This window comes from Bombus pyrosoma, linkage group LG8, assembly GCF_014825855.1.
Source record: "Bombus pyrosoma isolate SC7728 linkage group LG8, ASM1482585v1, whole genome shotgun sequence".
NCBI lineage: Eukaryota > Metazoa > Arthropoda > Insecta > Hymenoptera > Apidae > Bombus > Bombus pyrosoma.
Window position 1 is genome coordinate 2,925,905 of NC_057777.1, and position 26,986 is coordinate 2,952,890.

At 30.0% G+C, this 26,986-nt stretch overlaps 2 protein-coding genes across 8 annotated transcripts; both read left to right on the top strand.

Moving 5' to 3' along the window:
* The first annotated feature begins 25 nt into the window (after positions 1 to 25).
* On the top strand, positions 26 to 6,207 carry LOC122570157 (polyglutamine-binding protein 1). 3 transcript variants are annotated; one of them, XM_043732121.1, is made up of 8 exons: positions 26 to 775; positions 3,611 to 3,711; positions 4,207 to 4,263; positions 4,505 to 4,614; positions 4,723 to 4,898; positions 4,983 to 5,163; positions 5,249 to 5,412; positions 5,517 to 6,207. In XM_043732121.1, exons 2-8 carry the CDS (start codon positions 3,690 to 3,692, stop codon positions 5,707 to 5,709), a joined length of 903 nt encoding a protein of 300 aa, XP_043588056.1. In that variant the 5' UTR covers positions 26 to 775; positions 3,611 to 3,689; the 3' UTR covers positions 5,710 to 6,207. The 3 variants fall into 3 exon arrangements, with proteins under 3 accessions (XP_043588056.1, XP_043588058.1, XP_043588057.1); XM_043732123.1 differs by lacking the exon at positions 3,611 to 3,711; XM_043732122.1 differs by lacking the exons at positions 26 to 775; positions 3,611 to 3,711 and having other exon boundaries at positions 4,039 to 4,263.
* Positions 6,208 to 7,029: 822 nt separating this feature from the next.
* LOC122570149 (transient receptor potential cation channel trpm) lies at positions 7,030 to 25,041 on the top strand. 5 transcript variants are annotated; one of them, XM_043732092.1, is made up of 22 exons: positions 7,030 to 7,168; positions 8,104 to 8,266; positions 9,012 to 9,119; positions 9,279 to 9,361; positions 9,969 to 10,025; positions 10,967 to 11,153; positions 11,229 to 11,442; positions 11,770 to 11,929; positions 12,004 to 12,140; positions 12,203 to 12,359; positions 12,441 to 12,603; positions 12,702 to 13,010; positions 13,353 to 13,899; positions 13,990 to 14,201; positions 14,273 to 14,440; positions 15,340 to 15,399; positions 15,493 to 15,540; positions 16,645 to 16,854; positions 16,926 to 17,274; positions 17,363 to 17,508; positions 17,651 to 18,241; positions 18,327 to 25,041. In XM_043732092.1, the coding sequence occupies exons 3-22, from the start codon at positions 9,039 to 9,041 to the stop codon at positions 19,623 to 19,625; spliced, it is 5,178 nt and encodes a 1,725-aa protein (XP_043588027.1). In that variant the 5' UTR covers positions 7,030 to 7,168; positions 8,104 to 8,266; positions 9,012 to 9,038; the 3' UTR covers positions 19,626 to 25,041. The 5 variants fall into 5 exon arrangements, with proteins under 5 accessions (XP_043588027.1, XP_043588029.1, XP_043588028.1 ...); XM_043732094.1 differs by lacking the exon at positions 9,969 to 10,025; XM_043732093.1 differs by lacking the exon at positions 9,012 to 9,119.
* Positions 25,042 to 26,986: the final 1,945 nt, after the last annotated feature.

Sequence of the window (26,986 nt, forward strand, 5' to 3'; positions counted from 1 at the left end):
TAGGAAAATGATAATAATAATATCGATATCGATATATTTTGCGAACAATATTGTTTAAGATTGATTTATTACAGTACTAACGTCCTTGAATATTCTTTAAGGCTTAATGAAATTTTTATGATTCTTTGTATTTATATATATTAATTGTTTTTCTTTTTTTTTTAGATTAAATGTAGATAAATTTAAAAAATATAGAATTCGAAAGAATAAGAAAAGAAATAGAATAAAGTGTTAGGAAATTATAGAAAAATTTGAACATTGGACCACCAAGGTCATTCATAAATTATAGTGTGCTGTTTACGTAGAGAAAAATATGGAATTCGCACGTGCTTGGAAAGTGTTGTACCAACATCTATACATGGTTTGTTCGAAGCAAATGAACAATTTTTCACCAATTGTGATATAATTTGTACAGTCAAATTTTGTTACGAATATTTTTTTTTGAAGGTTAGATATCTTATACAATTAATGTATTTAACATTCGACTAACCTTCAAAGAAGTTGCATAAAATAGGTACACAATAATTGTATTTTTTTCTAGTGAAATCTTTTTTAAATAAATCGATTGTTTTGATCAATTGATTTATCTTTTCGCACAAGAATTATGTTAGAAAAGGTGCCATTTTTGCCGAAGCACAGATATAATATAATTCATAGTTAAATATTTTTCTAACGGTTCAGTGTTATAAGGAGGAAGGAAATTTTATAGAAAATGAATTGATTCAAATTTAAACTCGAATCTGAGTTTCTTCGATACCGGATATGATGTCGAGAGGTATGTGTGAGACTAAAAAATCATTAGTTTCCTATGTACAAAATAATTGATGTATTTACAAAACATTGCCTGTTCCATGGTCTTCTCTTCAATGTTAGTGGATTGTAAAATATGTAATATATGCATTTATTATATTTTCTTAATTTGTGAATTTTTTCAGATTTAATGAACACTTAAAATTAAAATCTTAAAAATTTAAGAGAATTAAGAATCTTTTTAAATTAAAGAATTGGTTAATAGAAAGATAGCATCTTCGTTTCAAGAAGACAATATATATTAAAACACAATAGAAAATATATATTTCATCTATTACAATCCATTCGCATAAATTATATGGCTAGAAAAAATGTGTATACACATATTGTCGTGTAAACTGTGCGTCTTTGTTGAGCCATTGGACGTGTACGAATGAAATATGAATTTTCTATTAAAAATTGCTACATTTGAAATTTTTTAAAACTTATAATAACTCATCTACGAAAACACTTATATATCATGTTTTAAAATGAAAGACCAAGAATAAAATTCGCACACGTTCCAATAAACAAAACTACTAACACTGTGATGTGTTTCTGTGGTCATTGTAAATTCTTCTCTTTAATTCATAATCATGTTTCATTCATTGATCTCATGACTGTCCATTTCGTAAACTTCGCTTTCCGCTTAATATGTACATCTTCGTTGTTCAATATTCCTGATCATATGCAAAAAACGAACACGTGCATATTGTCTATACAAAATACTATTCCTATACTTCAATTTTTTGTGGCTAAAATTAACGAATTACAAAAGAATTTTTGAAGCAAAATATTACTAGAAAATTGTTAAAATTATAAAATTATAATTTTAATGTTTTTCAGGTATTTCATTTTTTCAAATTGTCTTGTGTGTCGAAATTCTTAGATAATTTTTTAATAATTTTGTTCTCTATCAGTGAGAAGCGCATTTCTGTTTCATTATCTGTCTCTTTTTCTTTCTGTTTTCTCGATAGGGACGAAAACACGTATTTTCCTTGTGTAAAGTGTCGCACCGCAAATGTTGAAACACCATATTACATGTGTACAATCCGTACCCATTGGATGTCGCTCGATCATCATAATCTATCTAAACTTCGACACTTCTTGATCTCAAGACTCTTTACTTTCAAACTTGTAATTAATTTTCTATTGATAAATCTTTCTACCACGTTTGTACAATCTGTGCACATGCATACACACACATAACACGTACATACACAAGTATACATGAATACATTCTAAACCAATACATAATGTGGTATACTATTGTGTAATCAGTAATCGGTGTAATGAGACACAGAGAAGCGATAAATAACACACAGATACGCATTTTTTGCACCGACGTACTAACACAACTTTCATTGTGACGTCCACTAATGTAATTCATACGATCGTGTACATGTAAGATCAGCGCCGCTCTACGACTCTATTTCGCTCGGTTACGTTAACTAAATTTTCAGACGTTACAGACGTTCAGGGGTTTCTTGTTTGCCATTATTTTTTTAATGCCTTCAATATTCTAAAACATATAAACAAAAATCTTGAAAAGAATTAATCTAAAATTTACTAAGAATTAGTAAAAAACAATGTGTGCTTTCAAGGTTATTGTAAATTACTGGACTGCAAATATTCATACAATATTCATATTTTTATAAATATGTTAAAAAAAATAGAATCTAAACAAAAATTTGTTTCATTCATTTTAAATATTGTCAAAAGTATCATGTGTTTTAGGTATTGTATACATTTTTGTGCATTATATCCATTCTGAGGATTTTTTCAGTTTAAATTCCTCATAAATGCATAAATATCTGCAGTCTGTTAATTATCATAATTATAGAACGAGTTCAATATCCTGTTGCAACATGACCTTCAAAAGATCTGAAGTATCGGTAAAATATCTTCGTTGATTTATATTAGTATGTAAAGGTGTTTCACTTACAGTGATCTCCTTAAACATTTTCGCTATATATGTTTTCATCTTTTAATAATAAAATACATATTGCTAATATATTTTAAATCTAGTTAATATTACTCCAAGGTCATGTTGTTACAGGTCATGGCATAAAATGTCTTTTTATTGAGCTTGAAATTTAGAGATGTATGACCTAAAAAAAAAATTAAGTCAATTTAAAAAAGAAAATAAAATTCTTCCTAAGATATTTTTTAATAAAAAGTAAAAGGCATATTTTAAAGAAGATATACGTGTGTTTAAAATTTTTAAATAATCGTGATTAATACAACACGTGGCACATATGACTCTGACAGCTTTTTAAGAGGAACACATGATACAGAAGTCGCAAATCATTCTCAAATATAATTAACAAGTTCAAGATGCTTTAAATAATGAACAAACACTGAAGAAGCGTGGAAAAATGAAACATCTTACATATGCACGATCGTATTTTGTCCTCTGTAGAAATGCCTTATTGTCACGTGCCTCAATTAACAATTAAACTGTTCACCTGCTTACCAATTACTTGTTAGTATACGTATCAACAAATATGTACGTGTAATATCGCGTTATTCTTTGTACTGCTCTTGTAAATATATTCTGAACGATTACTGTCACCATGTGTCGTCTATGAAGTCGAGCATTTTTTCGAAATTATTTGTTTACCCCATTTCTCCTTATTCTGTCCTTTCATCTGTTCAAGACGCTTGAATCAATGTGTGTGAAATCCATAGTCTACATCTTATCATATTTTTTCAGCTTTATAATAATTGTTTCGCATGTATATTTGTACATATTTAAACCATTTTTTTTAACAATTAAAGACAAGTTCTAGAAATTACAATTAAATTTTCTTCTTTATAGATTTAAAAATATACTCAGTGTCTTCAGGGTATTTGAAGTATGTAAAATAATGTGTAATAAAAACTAAAAAGCAGAAGTCATGAAAGCTACATACATATATGGTAAAAATTATATGCAATATAAAATTATCAAAACTATAGTAATGAAAATTACAAAATCAAATCTTGTTATGAATACATTTTTTTGTTTCTAAACTTTACAAGGATTAAAGGCATTTAAATTGTTACCAACTTAAACTTACCAACAGTAGGCAATGATTACTTTTAGTTACTAAAAATAAAAAAATAAAAATTTCTGAATAATTTCATAAGAAATATCTTAATTTTGAAATTTAAAAAATTATTTCACAATGATAAAAAAGATTTTAAAAAATTATACATATATCTTATATCTATACCTATCTGGAATTTGTTTGGCGCTTTCGTCGTTAAATGTTATGAGATTATGTAGGTACCAACTGACTGAAATTTACGTATATTCGAGATTCGAATAAGGAAATTATTTTGTTGGTAAATTGTGTGAATATTTTCATATTAAGAGCATACTTGAAAGAAAGAAAGTGAAGAAGTACTAAAATTCTAAAATGCCACTTCCAGCTGCATTAGCTGCACGGCTTGCTAAAAGAGGGCTTATTATTGGATCAGAAAAACAGGGTAATAATTTTATTCATTTGTACATAAAACACAGTATAATCAACAATATCATTTTATATTGAATTGATAATTTAATTAATAATTGTTTTTTATCTTACTACTTTATGCTTTATAAATACTATAAAGATCAGATTATTAATATGTAATTCAGAATGAACATAACCTTAGTGTTTTCATACATAACCAAATTTAAAAAATGCTGAGGATACAACATCATGTATTAATCAAATAATATTTTTAGAATCTACAAAGAAGGAATCAAGAAAAAAAATCCATGAAGAAGTAATAGCTGAAGATTATGATAGTACGAAAGATGATATTAACCAAATTGACATATCACAAAAATTTATGGTAAATGTTATATCAAAAACTATTATAAAATACTAAATACAGTAACGATAATTAATAATGCAAATATCCATAATATAAAAATGTTAAATAATAAACGTTTTACTTTAGGGATATAGTGGTTGTCCTAATAAGTATAATATTTATCATGAATGTACAAAGAAGTGCAAAGAGTTATGGGGTCTTGGGCATGTACAACCTTCTGACAAATACTTGAAAAAGCAAATAAGATTAATACAGAAGTACCCCTTACCAGAAACCTGGAAAGCTGTTTATGACCCTGGATCGTTAGTATCAATTTTTGCTACTTATAATTTCTAAGGAAAATATGTTTATATCAAATTTCATATAATTATTTAATTCATCAATAGTGGTCAACATTATTATTGGGACTGGTCATCTGATTTGGTATCTTGGCTACCACCGGGTCACCCAAAATGTCAAATATCTCAACCAGCTTCTCAGTTAAGAGAAGAATTACATCTAAAAGCAGCAGATCAGGATGACAATATGTCTAGTGATGACAGTGGTAGTGAGCAAGAGGCAATGGAAGTTAGTAATCAGTTTCTTCAATTTAATAGAAATTTAATGTACAGTATATTTTGGCACTATCACAAATAATTGTTTAATTATCTAGATGGATGAACCAGACACAAAGAAAGATAAAAAATTAGAGACTAGATCAAGACACAAACCAGGAGACAGTAAAAGAAATCAAAGATTAGAAAAATCTGAGAACAAAGAGAAGAAAGACAGAACTTTAGATCCTATGGATCCAGCATCTTACAGTGATATTCCACGGTAAATTTCATTTTATTTATTAATTTATATTAATAAAGTAATTGTGAGAAAATTAATTTTCATATATACACAACAACAACATTCAAATTATTTGATTTTTATAGGGGAAAATGGTCTGATGGTTTAGCACGACACAATGAAGCTAAAACAGGAGCAGACACAACTGCTTCAGGACCACTTTATCAAATGAGGCCATATCCTAGTCCAGGCGCGGTTTTGCGATCAAATAGAGCTAACAAAACAGATTCAGAATCGTCTAACAAACCTAAAGTATCGTGTCCTGAAAAACCAGAATAAATTTCTTTTTTATAGCTTTCAGTCTATTATGCAATTTATTATACATGTCTAATGTAAATATAGTGTAACTTATGGAATTTGTCAGTAATCTTATTATTATATTATCTCTATGTCTTATCTTCAAATCTAATTTGAAAGCCAATAACAGACAAAGTAATATGTACGAAAAAAAATGATTGACGTTCATTTAACGTATAATTTACAATGTCAATAATTTACACATTTCTTAAACAGAAAAAATTATCACTTGTTTTTGAGTCATTTTAACGCTATATTTTTCAAGTTAGTTTTGATCCAATTGTATCTCTTTATCATTATTAAACATGCATGATATCTAGTTTCAATTTTACGTCAGTCATTTTTTTCAAATATTGAGCCTTTCTGTAAAAGCGTAGTTAGTTAAATATTACATAAGTATTGTAATTGCAAAACTGGAGTTTTAAAACACTTATTGAAAACAGTAATATTATCACAAATAAATAATCACGCAGTAAAATATCGACAGTAGTATACACGTATCAACAATATTCGAATAGTGAAACGAAAAATTTGTATATTTGATGAAATTCAATCGTGACAATTGCTAGTTTCATGTATCATCACTTTTGGTTTTGTGTGATATTCTGGTGCTTTCAATTAGAAAAGCTTGATTTACACGAGTGAAATATATTTTGATTAACATTGTTACAATTTTTAAATTGTTATGCCATAGTAATTTTTCTTTTAATTTCCAAGACTTTTAGTTGTGGAAAATGTGATCAAATTTGAGATAGTACAAATTCTTTGTATAAATAATAGCTTTGTACAAGAAATCAAGAAAAAAAATTTATTAAAAGTTAATAGTTTTAATTATTAAATTAAATTCGCTATGATTCCAATTTTCATAATATTTTCAAAATTAAGCTTCGAATTATAATTATGATATTATAAATATATAATTATATAAATATAATCTTATAAATATATTAAAAAATTCAGGAAGAAAATGCATTACTGGCTCTGAGCACACCCAGACCGCGACGGCCATGCGAGTGTTAACCTTGTTCTTGGCCTACTTTGTCAGTAACGATGCAGGGGAGCGAGCTCGATATTTCCAAGGGATGATACGGGAATTATAGAACGAATTCTCTCCACAAAACATTTTACCACGTTGCTCTCCATTATATTCTATCAACGCTTCTCTTTAAATTCCAAAACGTATAACGTACAAGATTAGATAATGAAACATCCCGTAACGTAAAAGGAAAAATGCAAACACCGTGCGTAAATATCGAAATAGTGCAGTTAGTTTGTGTGACGTAAGATAAAAAAACCGTGCAAAAGGAGTTCATGAATTACAAGAGGTGCTGCAAAATAAATTTATTAAAAAATACATTCAACCCTGATTTCCCTACATGTGCGATGTTTTACACGCGATGAATACGATTACTTGAAAAAATTTCATTCGTATACATTTAAGGTACGTATAAATCAATGTTATTATCTTCTATTTAATATTAAATAATTGTGACATTTTTCATACAATGTAGATCATGTTTAATAGTTGTTTAATAGTTGTATTATTTTTCATTAAAATTTGAAATACTCATCAAAGTATTTGATATCATGGTCATGCTTAGAAGCATATGAGGTTAAGTTATAAGCACATGACAAATCGTGAATTTTCCCGCCGATTTTAAACTATCATAATTACAATACTCATCTGAATATTATTTGATTGATTCTAATTAATTGGTTGATGATTTCTATTTAATTGATTATTCCAAGTGTGAGTAATGGTAGAAAATATATAATGTTATACAACGAATTAAAATCAATTTAATAGTAATCTTGTTCTATTGTTAATTATCTAACACGTTAAAGAACAAATTTGTTAGAAATTACGTATATTCAATATTAAAAACCTTTATTTATTTTATTATTATTGATTCTTACAAATAATGAAAATATTTGTGTAATTTTCTGGTATGAGTTAGATTTACAAAAAGTTAGATGAAAGTTACTGGAAACATAAATTTAGCATTTGGTGAAGGTTAAAGAGATTTCTATTCCACTTAAATAATTTCTATAATGTATAATTTATTAAAAAATTGTATAAATTATTTTTAAAAAGAACTACTCCAGGAATTTTTTAATTTTAGGACAAGTTAATTTTTATAAATTAGGAATAATGAAACTAGGTAGTCGTTAGAAAAATGCATTGAATCATATGAAATTGTTTTGATTGAGCAATATGATGTTTTAACGTAATCTTAACTGTGTCATTAAAGTTTTATTTGAAGAAAAGGATATTTCATATGCATGAATCTAATAAATTGTGTGTGTTATAATATCATAATTAACATTGTTATCAGCATACATTTACATTTAAATGATTTCTTAATTTTTTTTCAGATAAATCTAATTTAACTGTATCAGTTAAGTATCTACTGCTAGCTACTAATCATAATCACTACTTTTGAACTGCAAATTTGTTTTACTAAGCTTCAAATATACATTGATATTGTTCATGCAGTTCTATGTAGATATGATAGACAAAACCAAAAGTTGTCGTATGGTGAGTACAATAAAATACTTTTAACGTAAAATGCATTATATCTCTATAACATTACCTTAACAATATTACTCATTTTTATAGCCAAAATATCATTTCAGAAAATGTACTTGTTGCCTTTTCTCTTACCATTAATTATCTAATGATTCATAGCTTTATTATTGATATAGATATCAAATAATGAATATTAAAATGCAATGAATATTGATTTAAACGAAATCTTATAGATATATATTATTTATAGAATTATTTTATCATATGGTAAAATTTTAAGAGTATATAATTTATTTGTGTATAATGAGTGAAATAAATGAACTTCAGTTGCCACAAAAATATAGTTGCATTATGTGTAATTCAGGTTTTGTATTGAAAGTACATATTCAAAGAGAAATTTAAGATTTCTTTTTCTTATCTATATCGTTTATCTTATCTCTATTGCATGCAAGTTTTATTGGTTTCCTTTAAGTTAAACTTGTTTTATTAACTACTCTATATTTTGCAAAGGAAAAAACCTATAATTTTGTATTGCAGAAATATTATATTATTCATTGTTATATATAATTTATATTTGTATTATTCATAATTACTAATGATTTAATTTATAGCACAGTGTAATATTCGAAATTCCTGTAAAGAATAATTATTTTAAATACAAGAGTCAAAAATGTGTAATAAGTTTATTATGTGTTAGTTTATCATTACTTTTCTTGGTCTGTATTTAGTTTTGCTTGATATTTTTTTTTTTTAGTTAGTGTATTGCTTAATATTAAGGTGAATGCATATACGTATCAAGATGGCAATGGGAAGTATTATTTGTGGAGCAAGCACTCCTAAAATGAAGAGAAAAAAGGCAAAGGTATCCCATGTTTTCATTTACTCTACTTTATTTAAGAAAAGATATTTTAGTCAAACATCACATTTTACCATTTAACACTGTAAATATTACATATTTTGTAAATATATATATGTATATAGCATTTTGTAATGATAAATGAATAATTCAAATATATTTTAGGTAACTGAACGCAGTTGGATAGAGGCAACTTTTCAAAAAAGAGAATGCTCAAAATTTATTCCAAGTGCTGACGATGAACACAAGTATGTAATATTCATTATTTTTTTATTTTTTACTTAGATATTCTTACAGAATACATTTGCATATCCCACATTATGATTAATGATTAATGTTTATAACGTTAAAAACGTGCAAAAATATTTATTAAAAATTATTTTAACTTTAAACATATTTTTGTGGAATACATCAAATAAATTTTTTTTCAATATATATCATTCTTGACACCATCATCATGCATTTATTGAACTTCTATGTTTATTTATTTACTTATTCTTTTGTTAAACATACTTATTGAACATTGATAAATAGCTACATATACATATTTTGAATACATATTTCTTTAAAAGGACAATATTTTTGCAGAGGCAATATAAGCAGCATAATTACATTAACAATGATGATTATATGCTATAATTATTAATTTTAACGTTATATTATGAAATATTTCTTTTCAATGTTGATTTTTAAATATGCCTTCCATTTTTATGATACTTACAATTATTAGTATTTTTTACAAGTTGCATATTTATTATAAAAAACTTATTTCTGAATTTTCTAGGTCACTACTAACATAATTTTTTATGTTCATTTTCCTTTCATTTACTTTTCTTTCTTTCATTCCATTTATAGGTTTATGCAAGTAAAAGGAGATAAGAATGCAGAGTATGATGTGATCACCACTTCCAGGTGAGAGTTCATTGTGGGTTTTGTCAAGATTGAGAATTTTATGTTCTTTATGAAAAAAAGAAAAAAAGGAGTATAGGTGACTTAACAATGATATTTAATATTGCTTCTGCAAATATATATCAAAATTATATTCCAAAATAATATCATATGCATTTCCCTTATCTGTAAACTAAATAATATTTCTCCTTTAAAGAGAAAATAATAATTTATATACTATTTTCCATATCTTTGAGTAGTCATTAATAAAGTACTGTTACATTACATGCATTCTATACAGTTCTCAGCAATAATGGTTTGTACTAAAAGAGCTGTTAGACTCTAAGTTTTCATAGCATACATAAAATCTGCACCAAAATTGCATTATATAATCATTGAATTGCTTCTTTTTGAGAAACCTCACTGATAAAATTTTATTTTAAATTTTCTTTTTGTTTACTGCTTTTCATAAAACGCTTCATTTTCTCTTAGAGTTCATATCCATTACATCATGCAACCAAGTAATCAAATCGTATATTTATACAAATATTATTATGGTAATATTATAATTCATAGTATTTGGATAATAATTACATTAAGGAAACCTTTTATGAAAATAATCGTCATAAAATCTATTGTCTGTAAAATATTTAAACATTTACCTATGCAATAGCTAATAGTTATTCTGAAACCATGTACATTTATAAGTTTCCCTAACGAGCAAACTATGTTGGTGAGATATAGAAATATATTTTGTACAGTCATAAGCAATCCTTTTATACTGACAAAAAAAATGATTAGTTGTAAAATGGTACAATTATATGCAACAGATTTCTATAGCATTCTGCTTTATATTATGAAGAAAATTATCACATGCTTCTATTCTATTTAAAGAGTATTTGTACCCAGTTGCATCTAGCCTCTTCCTCCCAGTAAAAGTATTAATAAATGATTGATTATTATAGATGTTGTTGTGGATATTCTTATACTCATCACTGCAGAGCTGGTATAGATGTTCAAAGTTACACTCCTAGTAATACCAAAGAAGAAGATCGAGAACAATGGTCTCCTGGAAAAAATACACGTCCATTCCCTACTGATGCATATGGTACCATTGAATTTCAAGGTGGACCTCATCCAACTAAAGCTCAAGTAAATAAATGAAAAATATGTACATATTAAAATATATAATATATTTCTTTTTCTATATTAATGTTGAATTTTAAGTATGTGAGACTTGCTTATGACACAAGGCCAGAACCAATAGTACAATTGTTGTGTCGAGAATGGAATCTGGGATTACCTAAGCTACTAATAACTGTGCATGGTGGTCGATCTAATTTCGAACTGCAGCCAACTTTGAAGAAAGTTCTAAGGAAAGGTTTGCTGAAGGCTGCAAAGACAACTGGTGCATGGATATTCACAGGTGGAACTAATACAGGTAGATTGAAACAAATATAATAGGTTAATTATCCTTATTGGAATAACTGTATAAATTCTATTATAAATGGAGACCAAAAATAACAGTTACGTCTAAAGCTTTTGAAAAATGTCATTGACAAGAAGATTTAAATGGAAGACAGTAATCATTAAATCTTACAGAAATTTTAAAATTCTTTCATTTACAATAATTATTCAATACCACCTAATGACAAAGCCGCAATCACTTAGTTGTCAAACCAATATTAATTTTTAGATTGCAACTTTCTAAATTTTGATTCTAGCTCTTATGATCCCTGATTATAAATATTACATTTCAATTTCATAGGTGTAACAAGACAAGTAGGAGATGCCCTGCTATTAGAAAGATCTCAAAGACAAGGTCGGGTTGTAAGTATTGGCATAGCACCATGGGGAATTTTAGACAAAAGTCATGAACTTGTAGGCCGTGGAGGTGAAGTACCTTATGAATGTCTTTCATCTCCGTGGTAAGATATAAGTTCTATGGTTAATGTACTATTTGTTATAAATATCTATTTTCATACTTATTACAACTGTTTAGGTCTAAATATGCAGTTTTAAACAATCGTCATGCATATTTTTTATTGGTGGATAACGGTACCGGTGGTCGATATGGTGCAGAAATTGTGTTGCGTAGAAGATTGGAAAAATATATTTCTAATCTGAAATTACAGCCATGTAAGTATCGATGTATATCGTTTAAATAATCTTTGTAACACGAAATGAAAAATTTATTGCAGACACACACAGCAGTATTCCTGTCGTGGCATTGGTAATTGAAGGAGGAACAAATACGATTCGATCAGTTTTAGAGTATGTTACAGACGTTCCTCCTGTTCCTGTAGTAGTCTGCGATGGATCAGGTCGTGCAGCTGATCTCATCGCTTTTATGCATAAGTAAGAATGTCATGACCAACTAGCTATACATATTTCTTAATGTAATTATATTTTGACAATGATAGTAAATAAAAAATTTAGATACGCGTCTGAAGGAGATGGAGAGAATGGAGAGAATGAGGGACCATTAGAAAGTATGAGAGGACATCTTTTAGATACTATCAAACGCACTTTCAAAGTATCCTCTGAACAGGCATCACAACTGTACTCTGAACTTTTGCAATGTACCCGTAAGAAACATTTGGTTGGTACACTAGTCATTTTATATAGATAAATTATTCATATAAATGAATAGGTTAATTATTTGTACATTATATAATCATTAAAATTTAATTTCTACAGATAACAGTATTTAGAATAAGTCAAGAGCGGCCACAGGAACTTGACCAAACGATTCTGACAGCTCTGTTCAAGTCCAAGCAATTATCCCCTGCTGAGCAGCTATCGTTATCTTTAATTTGGAATAGAGTGGATATAGCGCGTTGTGAAATATTTGTGTATGGTCAAAATTGGCCACCAGGTGCTCTGGAACAGGCAATGATGCAAGCTTTGCAACACGATCGAATTGACTTCGTGAAACTTCTCTTAGAAAATGGAGTCTCTATGCGTAAATTCTTGTCTATACCTCGCCTTGAGGAATTGTACAATACCGTAAGTTCTTTGCTTTTATTATACAACATATCTCAGGATTTATCAGCCAAATTCTGTTTATCTGTCTGCCTGTCTGTCTGTCTGTCTGCCTCTCTCTCTCTCTCTCTCTCTCTCTCTCTTTCTCTCTATGTCAATATTTTCTATAAGTATAATCAAGCAAAAGATGCTAAAGTTAAGCTTTAAATGACCTACATTTATATTTTAATATAGCATTTATATAAAATTTTTTCCTTGGCTATAACTATAGAATACAATGACAAAGTTTGGCTGTTTCATAGGACATCCTGCATTTAAAATTGTTACACAATGAGCATGTTCTTCTTATTTATATCGATTATCTAGAAAGAAGGCCCTTCGAACACACTGGGCTACATTCTCCGCGATGTTCGACCAAATATTCCACGGGGTTACATGTACACACTGCACGATATCGGCCTCGTAATAAATAAATTAATGGGTGGCGCATATCGGTCGCAGTACACACGTAGAAGATTCCGTATGATCTATACCAAAGTGATGAAGAGATCTGGGGCACATCCTCAACATATGCATCGAAATAGCTGCGTCCTGGGCAGCACTAGTCGTTATTATTCGGGATCTGGTAGTAAACAGGATAGCTTAACAATGAGTTTGCTTGCTGAAACTTTACCAGCTAATCGAGACACGCCGCTTTTTGACTATCCTTTCAATGAGTTGCTTATATGGGCTGTGTTAACTAAACGACAGCAAATGGCACTATTAATGTGGCAACATGGGGAAGAAGCTTTAGCAAAAGCACTCGTTGCTCTTAAATTGTATAAGGCTATGGCACACGAAGCTGCTGAGGATGATCTTGAAACGGAAGTTTATGACGAATTGCGGAGTTATGGGAAAGAATTTGAAAATATTGGTACTAATAATATAATATATTTGTGATACAATATTTATCATAATATTCTCTTTTTTTATTATTTTTTTACAATATAATTTTGTTGTATAGCTTTGGAATTGTTAGATTATTGTTATCGTCAAGATGACGATCAAACGAAACAGCTATTGACTTCTGAACTTCAGAATTGGTCTGGTCAAACATGTCTTTCATTGGCAGTCACAGCCAATCATAGACCACTTTTAGCACACCCTTGCAGCCAAATTATTTTAGCTGATTTATGGATGGGAGGTCTTCGTACGAGAAAGAATACGAATTTAAAGGTGATTAAATTGGATGTAATATAAAGAATATATTTCTCATATTTTATAATATTGTTTTAATTTGTTGTTAGGTCGTACTTGGGTTAGTTTGTCCATTTTATATAATGTGTTTGGAATTTAAAAGTCGCGAGGAATTGCAGCTGATGCCACAAACTCAGGAAGAACATTTGATCTCTCTCGAAGATGAGAAAGAAGATAGTGATTCAGAGCATGGTATACCAACAGGTCCAGATGTTGAGGTAATAAATGTTCTTTTTTAATAATATTTTGATATAAAAGTATTAACTAATTATGTAATAGTTATTGACAGCTAAAAAAGACTAAGGTTTATAAAAACTTTAATGTTGATTAATTTTTATGGTCATTATGAACCTATTTTATGAATAAAATAAATTATTATAAAGATGTAGAAAATTTGGTAATAATTAATACAGCTTATCATTGCATTTATAAGAGTTCATCATTACACATTTCACGCTGCAATTATTATTTCTGAACATAGTGGCAATCACTGCTTTATTATTTTGGATAACGTTTTCAAATTTCGTCCATTCATTATACAAGTTATCGAAAGTATTGTCATTTGTAAATAACAAATTTTCACGATAATAAATCCAACGCAAAATATAGTCACTTCTAATAATTATTTAGAACATAGTTTATTTTCAAGATAACTTTCAGTAACACAGTTGGTACATGTGGTTGCTGGTTTTGAACAGTTATTTGAACCATTATGTAGAAGCGTATACGCATGTAGGTTCTATTTGCGTTATATATAATGAAAAAAGAAACGTTTTACAACTCTTTTATATTTGTATTAAATCTATATTTAAATATTTCACAGCATAAAATACTATTAACAGATCATAATTATATTTAAGCTGTGCCTTTTATATTCTTAAATCTTATTTCTCTGTACGTGTAGACAGATAAGATGTATGAAATATAATTATATTATATAATTTTATTTCGTTTATTATTGAGATATGTATACTTAAGTATATATTGTTTGGAAAGGTATTGTATGTCTAGTAATTGGTCAGTATTATATGGTATAGTGTATCGATCGCTATTAGAGGTATTGAAATGTTTTTGTGATTCATAGACTATGTGGGTATGCGTATGAATTGTTTTTTAGAAACGTCAGCGCAGGAGCCTGAGCGTACGCAACAAATCCAGCAGCCAACAAGGCGCTAAGGTATATCTATAATGACCTGAAATGCAATGATTCTATGACCAATAAGTTTACACTTTCCGGTGCACTTTTCAACTATCTTTCTTATGTTATTAGTTATCATCAAGGAAAACTTCTATTTATTCAGTATCGGAATCCGTACCGGTGAGGATGATAACTAACGCTTCTATTCTAAAGCAAATCGTGTTGTACTGTTATAAATACTTAACAAAAATATCGTCCATTTTGATGTCAAATATAAAAACAATACCGCTAAAATATCGGTATAGTTTTCATAAAACATTAACAATAATAACACAAGCTATTTGATATATGTTTATATATGTATGTCAGCTTTAGATTTCTTAAATGTGTCGTCACGACATACCGATGTTTTTCATTTAGCGGTTAAAAAATCTCTAACCATTACCAGTCGTATGTTTTTGATAATTTATTCTTACTAATTTATTGTTTAATGTTCCAAAATACAACCTTGTATTTCAAACATTCTATTTATGAAGTTATTCCTAATTGAGTCATGGAGAAACAAAAATATTGTTTGGTGATGTAACTACTTTAAATTTTCACTTCCCTCGCGTTACGTTACCCACATGCACTAACAATTTATGTTCTATACAACCATAATTTTTAACACTATTTGCACTCTATTCTATCATTTTTTATCTTCTATTATAGCTATTAAATAAGTTCACTCTTTTTTACACCTTTCTTTTATTTTCATTTTTCCTATTTATTAAAATATTTTTGTACTGGATTAGTTCTTTATTACAATATTTGCTATGAATCTCTACATTGAAATACAATACCGCAAGTAATTACTCTCTTTCATAAAATATATTACAAGTTCACCATGCTTGTACGCTTGAAATGTACATTTCATTCATAATTCCACATGATCATATAGTTTAATTATATAATAATAAATAATTACGTATTTGTACAGAAATGAATGTATGTCATCTATATACTTCTACCTTCCATAATATTCTAGAACGCCAGAAAGAACTTTTTCGTTTAGTATGTGCTTTTTACATGCTATGTATCATTCTATCCAATTGATTTCTTTGATTATTTTGTTAGCAACATCCAGACTGTAAATGGTTTCTGAGAATGATCAAGAATTAGTAAAGACAAATGTTAATACATGTCTGATTATACTTAAAAGATTCTTATCTATGTGTTAATGTCCTGTACAATCTATATTAATGCTTGTATACTATGTTCTGAAATTCCTGTTTCTTCATGTAGGCTTTAATTAGCAATGAACACACTACTGTCATCAAGGAGACAATTGTACAAGAGAATGGTAAAGTACTGACAGATAACGATGATGGAATTCATCGTACATATGGTATAAACTCTGACTACTATGACATCAAGAACAGCAGGCCATTGAGATTGAGGAAAAAATTGTATGAATTTTATACAGCTCCCATCACAAAATTTTGGGCTAATGCTGTAAGTTTTATACATGAAATAATTAAATTTCTAATATATTACATGCTAAACTTATTCTTTTTATTTTATAGATAGCATACATTATTTTCTTGGTTCTCTTCTCATACTCCATTCTCATACGTATGGATGATTATCCATCATTAGCAGAGATTTATGCTATTGCATATATTTGTACATTAGGATGTGAAAAAGTACGAGAAATAGCAACATCTGAACCAGCTACTCTTTCACATAAATTTAGTGTTTGGGCATGGAATATGTGGAATCCTTGTGATGCAGCTGCCATTATTTTTTTTCAAATTGGTTTAGCTTTACGCTTAAGACACTCAACTCTCGATATTGGTCGTGTCATCTATTGCGTTGATTCCATTTATTGGTACTTAAGGATATTGAATATTCTTGGCGTAAATAAGTACTTTGGTATGTCACGCAAGTTAAATGAAAAGTTAGCAAAAATATGAAGTATGAATGCACAGATAATAAATAAATTTTTTATTATTGTTCTTAGGTCCTTTAGTTACAATGATGGGAAAAATGGTGAAAAATATGACATACTTTGTGGTACTTTTAATAGTGGTATTAATGAGTTTTGGAGTCACTCGACAGGCAATTTTGAACCCTAATGCTGAACCGAAATTGAGGATTATTCGTGATGTATGTACTTTCTACAAATATTTACTTTCTATTTCAGTTTATTATTATTACATATTACCTTGTTATTATTATTCCATATTCTATATTCTATTCTATTCTATTCTATTCTGTTCTATAAAGAATATATATTTTTATTTTATAGATATTTATGGAACCATATTTTATGTTATATGGAGAGGTGTATGCCGACAACATAGATCCAGATTGCGGAGACGAACCGGGAATGATTCCATGTTTACCAGGCCGGTGGATTACACCTACTGTAATGTCCATTTATCTTTTAGTTGCAAACATATTGTTAATAAATCTTTTGATTGCTGTATTCAATAATATTTTCAATGAAGTAAACGCGGTGGCGCACCAAGTTTGGATGTTCCAACGTTTTACTGTTGTTATGGAGTATGAACAGAAACCTGTTTTACCTCCTCCACTCATTGTAGTTTGTCATATATATCTGGTGGTGAAATATTTGCTGCGATATGTAACACAAGGGAAAGCAAACACTGGTGAAACCTACGACAATGGACTGAAGTTGTTCTTAGAGGCAGATGACATGGAGCGCCTCTACGATTTTGAAGAGGATTGTGTTGAAGGATATTTCCGTGAGCAAGAGTTGAAACTGCAAATGTCTACAGAGGAACGTGTTAAAATTACCACGGAAAGAGTGGAGAATATGCATTCGAAGATCGAAGACATTGACAAAAAAGAGAATACTCAAAATGCATCTCTTCAAGTAATTATACTGTACCATTAATGTTTTACTGATATTAATAAATTTACTATCAGATATTATAATAGAACTTTCGATATTATTATAGGCAGTGGAGTTTCGTATGCGCAAATTGGAAGAATTGAATGAACAGATTTTGGCACACCTAGGAGTTATCCACCGATTCATGGCTATTCACATGCCCAACATGGAGGGCTTATCTAGTTTTGATATAGACGGTCGCCAGCGTAGGGTATCAGAACGCTCAGAAGTTCTGTCAGAAACAGATTCTCATACCCAACTACCAGCCATTGCGATTAAACGTAAGAGATTGGTCCGATCGATGACCGATGGCACTTTCCTTAACCTAGGCCCATCAATAGATGATGATGTGCTGAAACATTCAGAAACTGCTATATCCCGTGAGAACCTCAGTAGGAACGAGTCTTCTATAAGTGGAGATGGACACACTGTTCAAGATGACATAAAGACAATCACAAGTCAGGAAACTGAAGCGAGCAAAGTAGTTGGTGAAGGAGAGATCCTAAAGAAGGATTCGCATTCTGACAGCAGAGAGCTAAGCAGAGAGCTAAGCAGAGAGCCAAGCAGAGAACCAAGTGGAGAGCCAAGTAGCAAAGAACCAAGTACGGAACCAAGTAGACAAACGAGTAGAGAATTAAGTAGGGAAACGAGCAGAGAAGCTACAAGCAAAGAACCGAGCAGGGAAGCCAGCAGCGAGGCGCCAGCTTCGGAACCTATTCCTAGGCAAGATTCTACAGAACGACCTATTAGACAAAATAGTAGAACACGTTCAGAGTCAGATGATGTAACGATTTTTCCACCATCTAACATATCAAGAGGAGTAACGTGGGCTGAGCCACGTGTTGCAGTCATTCCATCGTCTTCAACAAGTAGTACACAGAGGTCTATTCTATTAGCCATGCATGCCGAATATACGAGCATAACGGATGAGCTGGAGAGCTACTGTGGCCTTCTAAGTCCACCTCGAACACCGCCAATTTCTCCACCACCTTCGAGAGCTAGAAACTTATCCGAAATGTCTAACCCTGAGATGGCTTGGCAAATTGAGAATGAACATCTACGTGATGCTGAGGAGTGCGATTATCAACAGATGGAAGATTTAATACAGAGGAGGTACATCGCAGATGACGAGGAGCCTTTGAATACTGATGAAGCTGCCCTCTTCATATCGAACGAACATAGGCATCAACTTCGAAGAGCTTCTGCCATCGATGAAGAGTCTCGAAGGCCACCACCTACAATTTGCGTGACCAGGGAGATCGAGCAAACGCTTTCAAGGCCACCGATCCGGGATTCAGAAAGCTCAGATCCTAACGATAAGAATCTAAGTACGGTACCTGCTCCAGCGTCAGAGACCATGTGCTAAATATCAGTGCACTCGCCTCGAGGTAAACTAACCTCAATATATTTTATAAATCATTTAGGAATTGAGGTAATCTATCCTCAATACACTTTCCAAATTGATCTGACTCAATGAAACAATGCAAGTCAAGGTTACAGTGAAATATGTATTTTCAGTTGGTATTATTTTTCTAACTGTTTTAACTGAGATATAGAGAATCAAATGAAACGGTATTTTTAAACAAAGAATGTTTTAAAATTGTATACTTGATATTTTATCGTAGCAGATAATTATAACTAAATGGAATGCATTCTTCTAATTGTTTACTTATAGTGCAATGTATTGTTGAGCTCAGATCTGAAGATCTTTTCTTATAATATTTTAGCTGCAATTTTTGTAACTTTTTTTCGCGTAATTTTTTCTCATAGTTTAATCATTTTTAGCCGTAAAGTACTTAGTATATTATATATACATAATAAATATGCACATGAATACGTACATATAAATATTGAAGTTACTTAGCTCATATTTATGCTTGCTCATATTAAAATTAATTCGAGTATTCAAGTGCTACACATTAGAATTAGCAACTTTTTATCTACTTTAATCCATTTGCTTTTTAAGTAACCATTAAATATATTATATACAATTTTTTAATCATTTATTCGTACAACACATTTGTATACTCGAAGAAATCCATGTATTTGATATATATGTTTATGGTCATTTATTTAACAATCAATTTTATAAGGCTTTCAATGCTAATAAACAATAGGAATTACGATTTGTATGTACATTTAATCTAACTAGTTGTTGACATGTTTCTTGCAAACATACAACTAGCAGAATTCAATCAATTACTATAATTAAATTATTCAACAATTAATGTTGAATTAACCTTTTTGTGGAATAATATTTTTGATTTTGTAAAGAGTGCTAAATGCATATATGCAGTTGTTACTATTAATAATATTAATTACGATATTTATGTGCATAATAATTTATGACATACTTAAAGAATATATACAGTAATTGAATCAATTTATCACAACACACGGCAGTTACTTCGAGTATTCGAGAAAGATTATTCCTGCAGATAATTAATGTACTTTAATAACGACGATTTAGGTACTTGAACTTCGTTAATATTAATAATAATTGAAATATTCAAACTAGATAATTAAATAATCATGTAGTTTGAATATTTAGATGTCAGAATATTTTTTAAATATTAACTTTCAAATACGACACACGTTCGTAATTGTACTATTCGTTGTACACTTCTTTGAATATTCCAATTGCAATAGTATTAACATTTATAACCCTCGAACAACGGATGACTGGATCACATGTACCTTTTTTAGACTCTACTTGTGGCATTATTATACACACATTCTTATATTAATACGAGCATTTATAATTATATTTTTGTTTTTTAATTTTGTTCGAAACTGTAAAATCATAAAAGTATCAAAAAGTAATGAAAATCATACCTTTTTTCCATAACAAAAATTATGGTTATTGCATATAAAACTATTAAAATTAAATTAGGACTCTGTTGCACAATAATTTACCAGTTACTAATATTAGTGAATTAACAAGTTACAGATACATGTAGTGTTCTCTTTTTTTCACAATTTCTCAACAAATAGAGCGATCAGATAGTTTTTAATTTATGTAAAAGAATTGTCTAATTCTATATTAGGGAGTTTATTGATATTAGTAAATCGTAACTTGTAAAACTTCACTAATAATATCAGTTAGATTGTGCAAGAAGTACCTGATAATGAAAATTAGAAAATCAAATCTTGTCATTGAAAATACGTTTCTTCGTTTCGTTGATGAGTCTTAGATTCTACAATCATAGTTGATTGAGGGTTAAAATTCATTAAATTAATTTCTTCTTGACGTATAAAACGGTTCAATATATATATGTGCCTACTTCAATGGGACTTCTAACGACTTTTTTAAACAAGAATATGTTCCGTGGAAGGTTGCGTTGCCGCCATTTCTGTAAATCAGGTATAATGTACTATACAAATGTTATTCAAGTTCCTTCCATTTTCTATGTCATCTATTTTTCAATTTTTTATGCGCACATACACACAATTCGTTTGTTATTGCGTATTATAGTAATATGAAAGGAGTCGCTATTGAAAACATTAATCTCCTCCCGTCCTTTATCTTAGTCGATGGAATTAATTTCGATTTCTTCGGTTTTCTCGTTCTCCCGAAAGAATTCTACTTCTAAGTAAATACGAGAAACCCGTGTACACGATGTTCTGAAAAAAGTGTCGTATAAAATACTTACTAGACTGAGGATGTTTATGCGATTTTAGATTTTTGTAAACATAACTAAAGAAAGTGGAATATAAATAGAAATTTGTTTCATGTACCAAATATTATAATAAATACTCTACTTTGTACATTTTATGCGTTCTGTAGATTTTGCATTTTTACATTTCTAAAAAATGCATAAGTATCCGGAGTCTAATAATTACAAATTACCAATATAATGTAGAAGAGCGCAATAGAATTTTCATTTTAAGTAAAGAATATTATATTTTTATTTTTAATACCATGAAGATATAAAAAATATATCTGATGAACTTGTGCATAACTATGCAGTGACCTTTGAACAATTTAATGTCTCGAAAAGATTAAAGTTGAAGATCGATATATTTGTAACTAATTATTTATAAACCATGTTTGTAATTCATACGACCAATCGATTAAAAATCATTGCATGTGGACTTGTTTCACGCAATACCATTGGCAACGAATATAAAGTGACCTTGAGAAATTAAATCAAATAGATCTCTTTTATTACATTTCATGGTATTCTGAAATAAAAGTATATTATTCTATTTGAACAACGTAAGAAAAACAAAATGATAAAAAACAATTATTTTAGACGACACTTATTTTGATACACTCTGTATATACACGTAAATATTATACATATGTCGACATAACGAAATCAAACGTTATTTTAACAACGATAAACTGTAAAAAAATCAATAATGCAGTTTCACCTAGTTTTCACAATTAATCTTTTTTTTTTCTTTTTTTCTTTAAGAGAAAACATTTTGCATTTTTTTACTAACATTACTTTAGAATATCATTAGTATCAACGAGAATATCGTTAGAATAAAGAAAGAAAGAAAAAAATTATCTGTTGTAAATATATTGGGATAGAAAAAAATTCGATGCCAATTTGTGTTCAGGGATTCAGTCAAAAAATTAGGTGAAACTCGATTATCGAAATTTTCGAAGTACATACATACATACATGTATAGCGGTGCTGATACGTTATTTAATGAACACCAGAATCAACATTTTTCAAGGTCGTGTGTGCAAGACCAGAATGTATAACTAAAACATACACCGAAAGGGATCGAAAACCGGCGTGTGCTTAATCAAATATTAGATACTTATAATTAGTATAAAAATACATCGTATACAGTACTGCCTTATAACGAGTTAGTTGAAATTAAATCTGTCCAGTTAGCAAAGCAGAGTTTATTCCAGGAATTTTATTCTTTGGGTAAGAGAAATGGATAGGATGATATAATAGCATTCAATATTTAGATTGGTTTCAGAGTTTGTAGATAGTCTGTATAAAAGTGATAACGACAGTCAGTTACCAAGACGTACCACTTTGACCGGTTAAAATGGCAGTACTGTAAGTTACAAATCTATAGAAAAAACTGTACTGGCTTTAGATGCGATTTCGTTTCGATAAATCACTATCCGAGATATTATTTCGGATCCGATAACGAGATCGACTTTTAATGTAAATAATTTCCTCAAAATTTCCCCAATCACATGTAAATGTGTAATATTCAGCTTTATTATCTTTTAGACACGTGCGAATTGCAAAACTAAAGCAAGTCGAATCGTTTAACTGTAGTGCTTAACAAAAATATTACAGTTACATTTAGCTTATTATTGTAGAGGTGTTTTTTCCTTAATTTTGGTGATAGAAATAACCCGAAGGAAGAAACTGAAGAAATAATCGGTGAAATAATTTAGATGCAAATTACAATTAGGCACCGTGCTACGAAAAATTATCTTTTCGTAAAAACAAAGTTTGTTCGTATGGAGCTCTCCTTAGTTTACCAAATCTAGCTAACTACCGCTACTTTTATTTATGTTTATAAATAATATTAGTCAAGGTCTGATATAATTATAAACAATGTAGTTAGTATCTTTGACTAGTCTATCGACTTATCTATTTTAATTGTTTACGAATTTCTAGAAGCGTCGCACTTCGTGTCGCATATAGATTCTTGCTCGGCGTATTAAAGAAGCGTGAACCGGTGATAATGTGTTAATTATTTGACACTATATGAAAATATTTTACATATAAATTATTTTCACTACAGAGGAGGAAACTCTAAGGTTCGGTATAGATGAACGGTTTGCGAGAACGTCAGCGGTGTGACACTCTGTTGCTGCGTTTTAGAATAGCATAGATTTATATGAAGTAGTTTACACGGGAACGCAAAACGCGGCGGCAAATGAACGCAAAAATTGGACGCATAAACGCAGTGGGAAAGTACCGCGGCGGTTACGCTATCACAAATCGCTCGTCTGCTTAAATGGAATGTTATGCGGCTCGTACTGATCTATATATGTTCATAATTTTCGCGTAGCTGCGTATAATAAATGTACTATAAACGCGAGATGTTATCAAATGATTCGCACGTGTCTATCATCATTACTGCCGAAAAGTTTTTATGAATTTTTTGAATGTACATTTAGGGCCTTATCACGCACTACCTGCTGCGTCGAACACAAAATTTACGGACCATTTAAAACCAGGAAAAAGAAACAACAAAAGTAAAAAAAAAAGTAATATGAATAAACAAAGCGAACCATATCACGCGGATAATTACGTTCCTAAGAACGAAAGCCAATCCGTGTTAGTATGTACGGTATGCAAATGATAAGCGAAAACACGTTTGATATTTATCATCTAACGTAGAAGTAACAAAAAAAAGACATAAACGATAAACAAACGAATATGCCTAATTGTATAAAAATTGTGTATAGTTCGTAAACATTTTAAGACGAGAACAGAGCGAGAGTACGAGGCAAATTTAAGACTGTATCACAAGGAAATAGTATGTTTACTTATTTTATTCTAGAATCAGTAAATAGACAAGCGTGCGATGAATTGTTAATCCGATATAAGTAGTGATGCAATGTCTGTATTCAGAAATGTTAGATGTATTGTTAAATTCGAGATGTTTCTTGGAAAAATATGATCTTTCGTTGAAAAATCGAATTTAGCGATACGACCACACTAACTAATTTTAATTAACCCTTAGAGTGCTGAATACTTGGAGTCTATGCCATCCGTACGGACGGCACGCTGCCAGCGCTGACGATCGCTGTGGACTGAATACTTTTTCGCTACACTGAACTTTGTTGATTGACTATTTAAAGCGCAAATCGTAATAAGTTATAGTAATTCTTTTGAATGAGATTAAATGATTCAAGAGCGTTATCTTTTAGTATTAATTATTTATTATAAACATTGAAATTTACTGTAAATAATAAACTAGAATTTTGGTAGTAAACTAGAAAACAATAAACTAGAAAGCTAAATTTAGTTTAGTTATAAAATTAAAATTAAATTTAAATTATATTAAAATATAATTAAAATTAAAATTAGTTTAAATATAACACAAGTTAATAATTCAGCTGTGTGTGAAAAATTTCAAAACAATTATCGATACATAATTCGACATCGCATTTTCTGCATTCGTATCGTGCTATTATTTTGCGGAAAATATTGCTTTTCAACAGTTCGTCCTTAGACCAATATTCTCTCACAGAGAGTTTCAATTCTACCAAATGTCCAAATTGGACAAATTGCGAATGCAAAGTATTAAATTAAAAAAGAAGAAAAGACAGTTTCTTCGAACGCGGCATTAACATTGAAATGCATTTATATTTATCTTAGACAAACGTAATAGTATTACTTCTGCGTAGGTGCTCGGAAAAATTGACAAACGCATATATGCGTCCTTAGTCCACAGCGATGGCTTTCGCCAGATGCATATATGCGTCCTTAGTCCACACCGATGACTTTCGCCAGACGCATATATGCATCCATAGCACTCTAAGGGTTAAAAGTAATAGATTTGTATCCATTTATACCTCGAATTCATGTTACTTTTATTATACTGGTAAAATGATGGAGCTTAATTTTAGAATTAAAAGATTAACCTCCATAAAAACTATCTATTTTCGTATAATAATAACATTTTCCGTTATTGATAGTATTATTATTGTTGTATATGCTAAATTATTGATTCAGACAGGAATTAACCAATTGAATTTTTCGACATTGCCCAATGAATCAAAGTGACATCCATGAAAAGAAAAGATTTGTGAAATAAAACGAAAAGGTGCTATCGTGTAAATCGAGCCTTACGTAATTGGAATTAAGCAACGAACACGCTTGCGATTTATCGTCGATAAACGTATTGTATAGTATTTCCATAAGAAGCTTCGTTACAGGTATAATCATTCGATAAATACCGAATCGCTCAAAAAATGCTTTCGAAAACATCTCTTCCCTTCCATTTTATCTTCCGTAGTAGACTATTTCAAGCTATCAAATTGTTTCTCGACAGCTTTTAAGATTTTATCAATAAGAAATCGATACGATCAATGAATCGAATAGCGGAAGAAATAAAGTGAGGATAGGTTGGTGCTTTGTTAATTATGCAGTTTAAGTTTTAGAAACTAAACTGCATAATTTATACATGTTAAACATGAATTTAATTTTGTTTTGCTCCCCATTTAAGGTGGAATGTTCTAGGTGTGCTCAATGCGTGCGTCTGCGTCAAGAGCAGTCAAATTCAAATCACACGATAAATCAGATGCTGCGAAAACAAAAGCATACTTTTTCATTGTAAAGGTACAAATGTGCCCGACGGATGTGTCTGATGCCGGCTGCGATATCGCAACGAGATTGCGTTGCTCGTGTGACTTGGGTTTAAGACTGCTTTTGACGCGAACACGTATGTACATTGGACGGACAAAGGAATTCTCGCCTTTAAGTGGTGCGGTGTGTTAATACAGAAAATGCGTCCGTAGCAGTCCGTGTACAAATAAGAAGTTTAGTGTCGGTTCCCAGGAACAAAGTGACAAAAATGACGTTTAACACGTTAATGGAAGACCTGAAATGAGTTGTAATTTTGAATAGTACAAAATTAACGAAAGTAAATGTAAGTTTGTGACGAGTGTGAAAAAAGTAAAAGTTGAATGGCTTTTCCTTACGCACCGTTATCGAATAAATTTTGGACACCTCGCTACATTTCCTTTAATTAATAGTTTATCCAGCATCTAAATCGCCGTGCTTTAGA

What these genes read in the sequence shown, in the direction of transcription:
- LOC122570157 (XM_043732121.1), top strand. Translation starts at nt 3,690, where the DNA reads ATGAAAGCTACATACATATATG. An exon ending in TATTGGATCAGAAAAACAGG is followed by an intron (nt 4,264 to 4,504) that starts GTAATAATTTTA and finishes TAATATTTTTAG; the next exon opens with AATCTACAAAGAAGGAATCA. An exon ending in GTGAGCAAGAGGCAATGGAA is followed by an intron (nt 5,164 to 5,248) that starts GTTAGTAATCAG and finishes TTAATTATCTAG; the next exon opens with ATGGATGAACCAGACACAAA.
- LOC122570149 (XM_043732092.1), top strand. Translation starts at nt 9,039, where the DNA reads ATGCATATACGTATCAAGATGGCAATGGGAAGTATTATTTGTGGAGCA. An exon ending in GCAGCCAACAAGGCGCTAAG is followed by an intron (nt 15,400 to 15,492) that starts GTATATCTATAA and finishes TTATGTTATTAG; the next exon opens with TTATCATCAAGGAAAACTTC. An exon ending in CAGTATCGGAATCCGTACCG is followed by an intron (nt 15,541 to 16,644) that starts GTGAGGATGATA and finishes TTCTTCATGTAG; the next exon opens with GCTTTAATTAGCAATGAACA.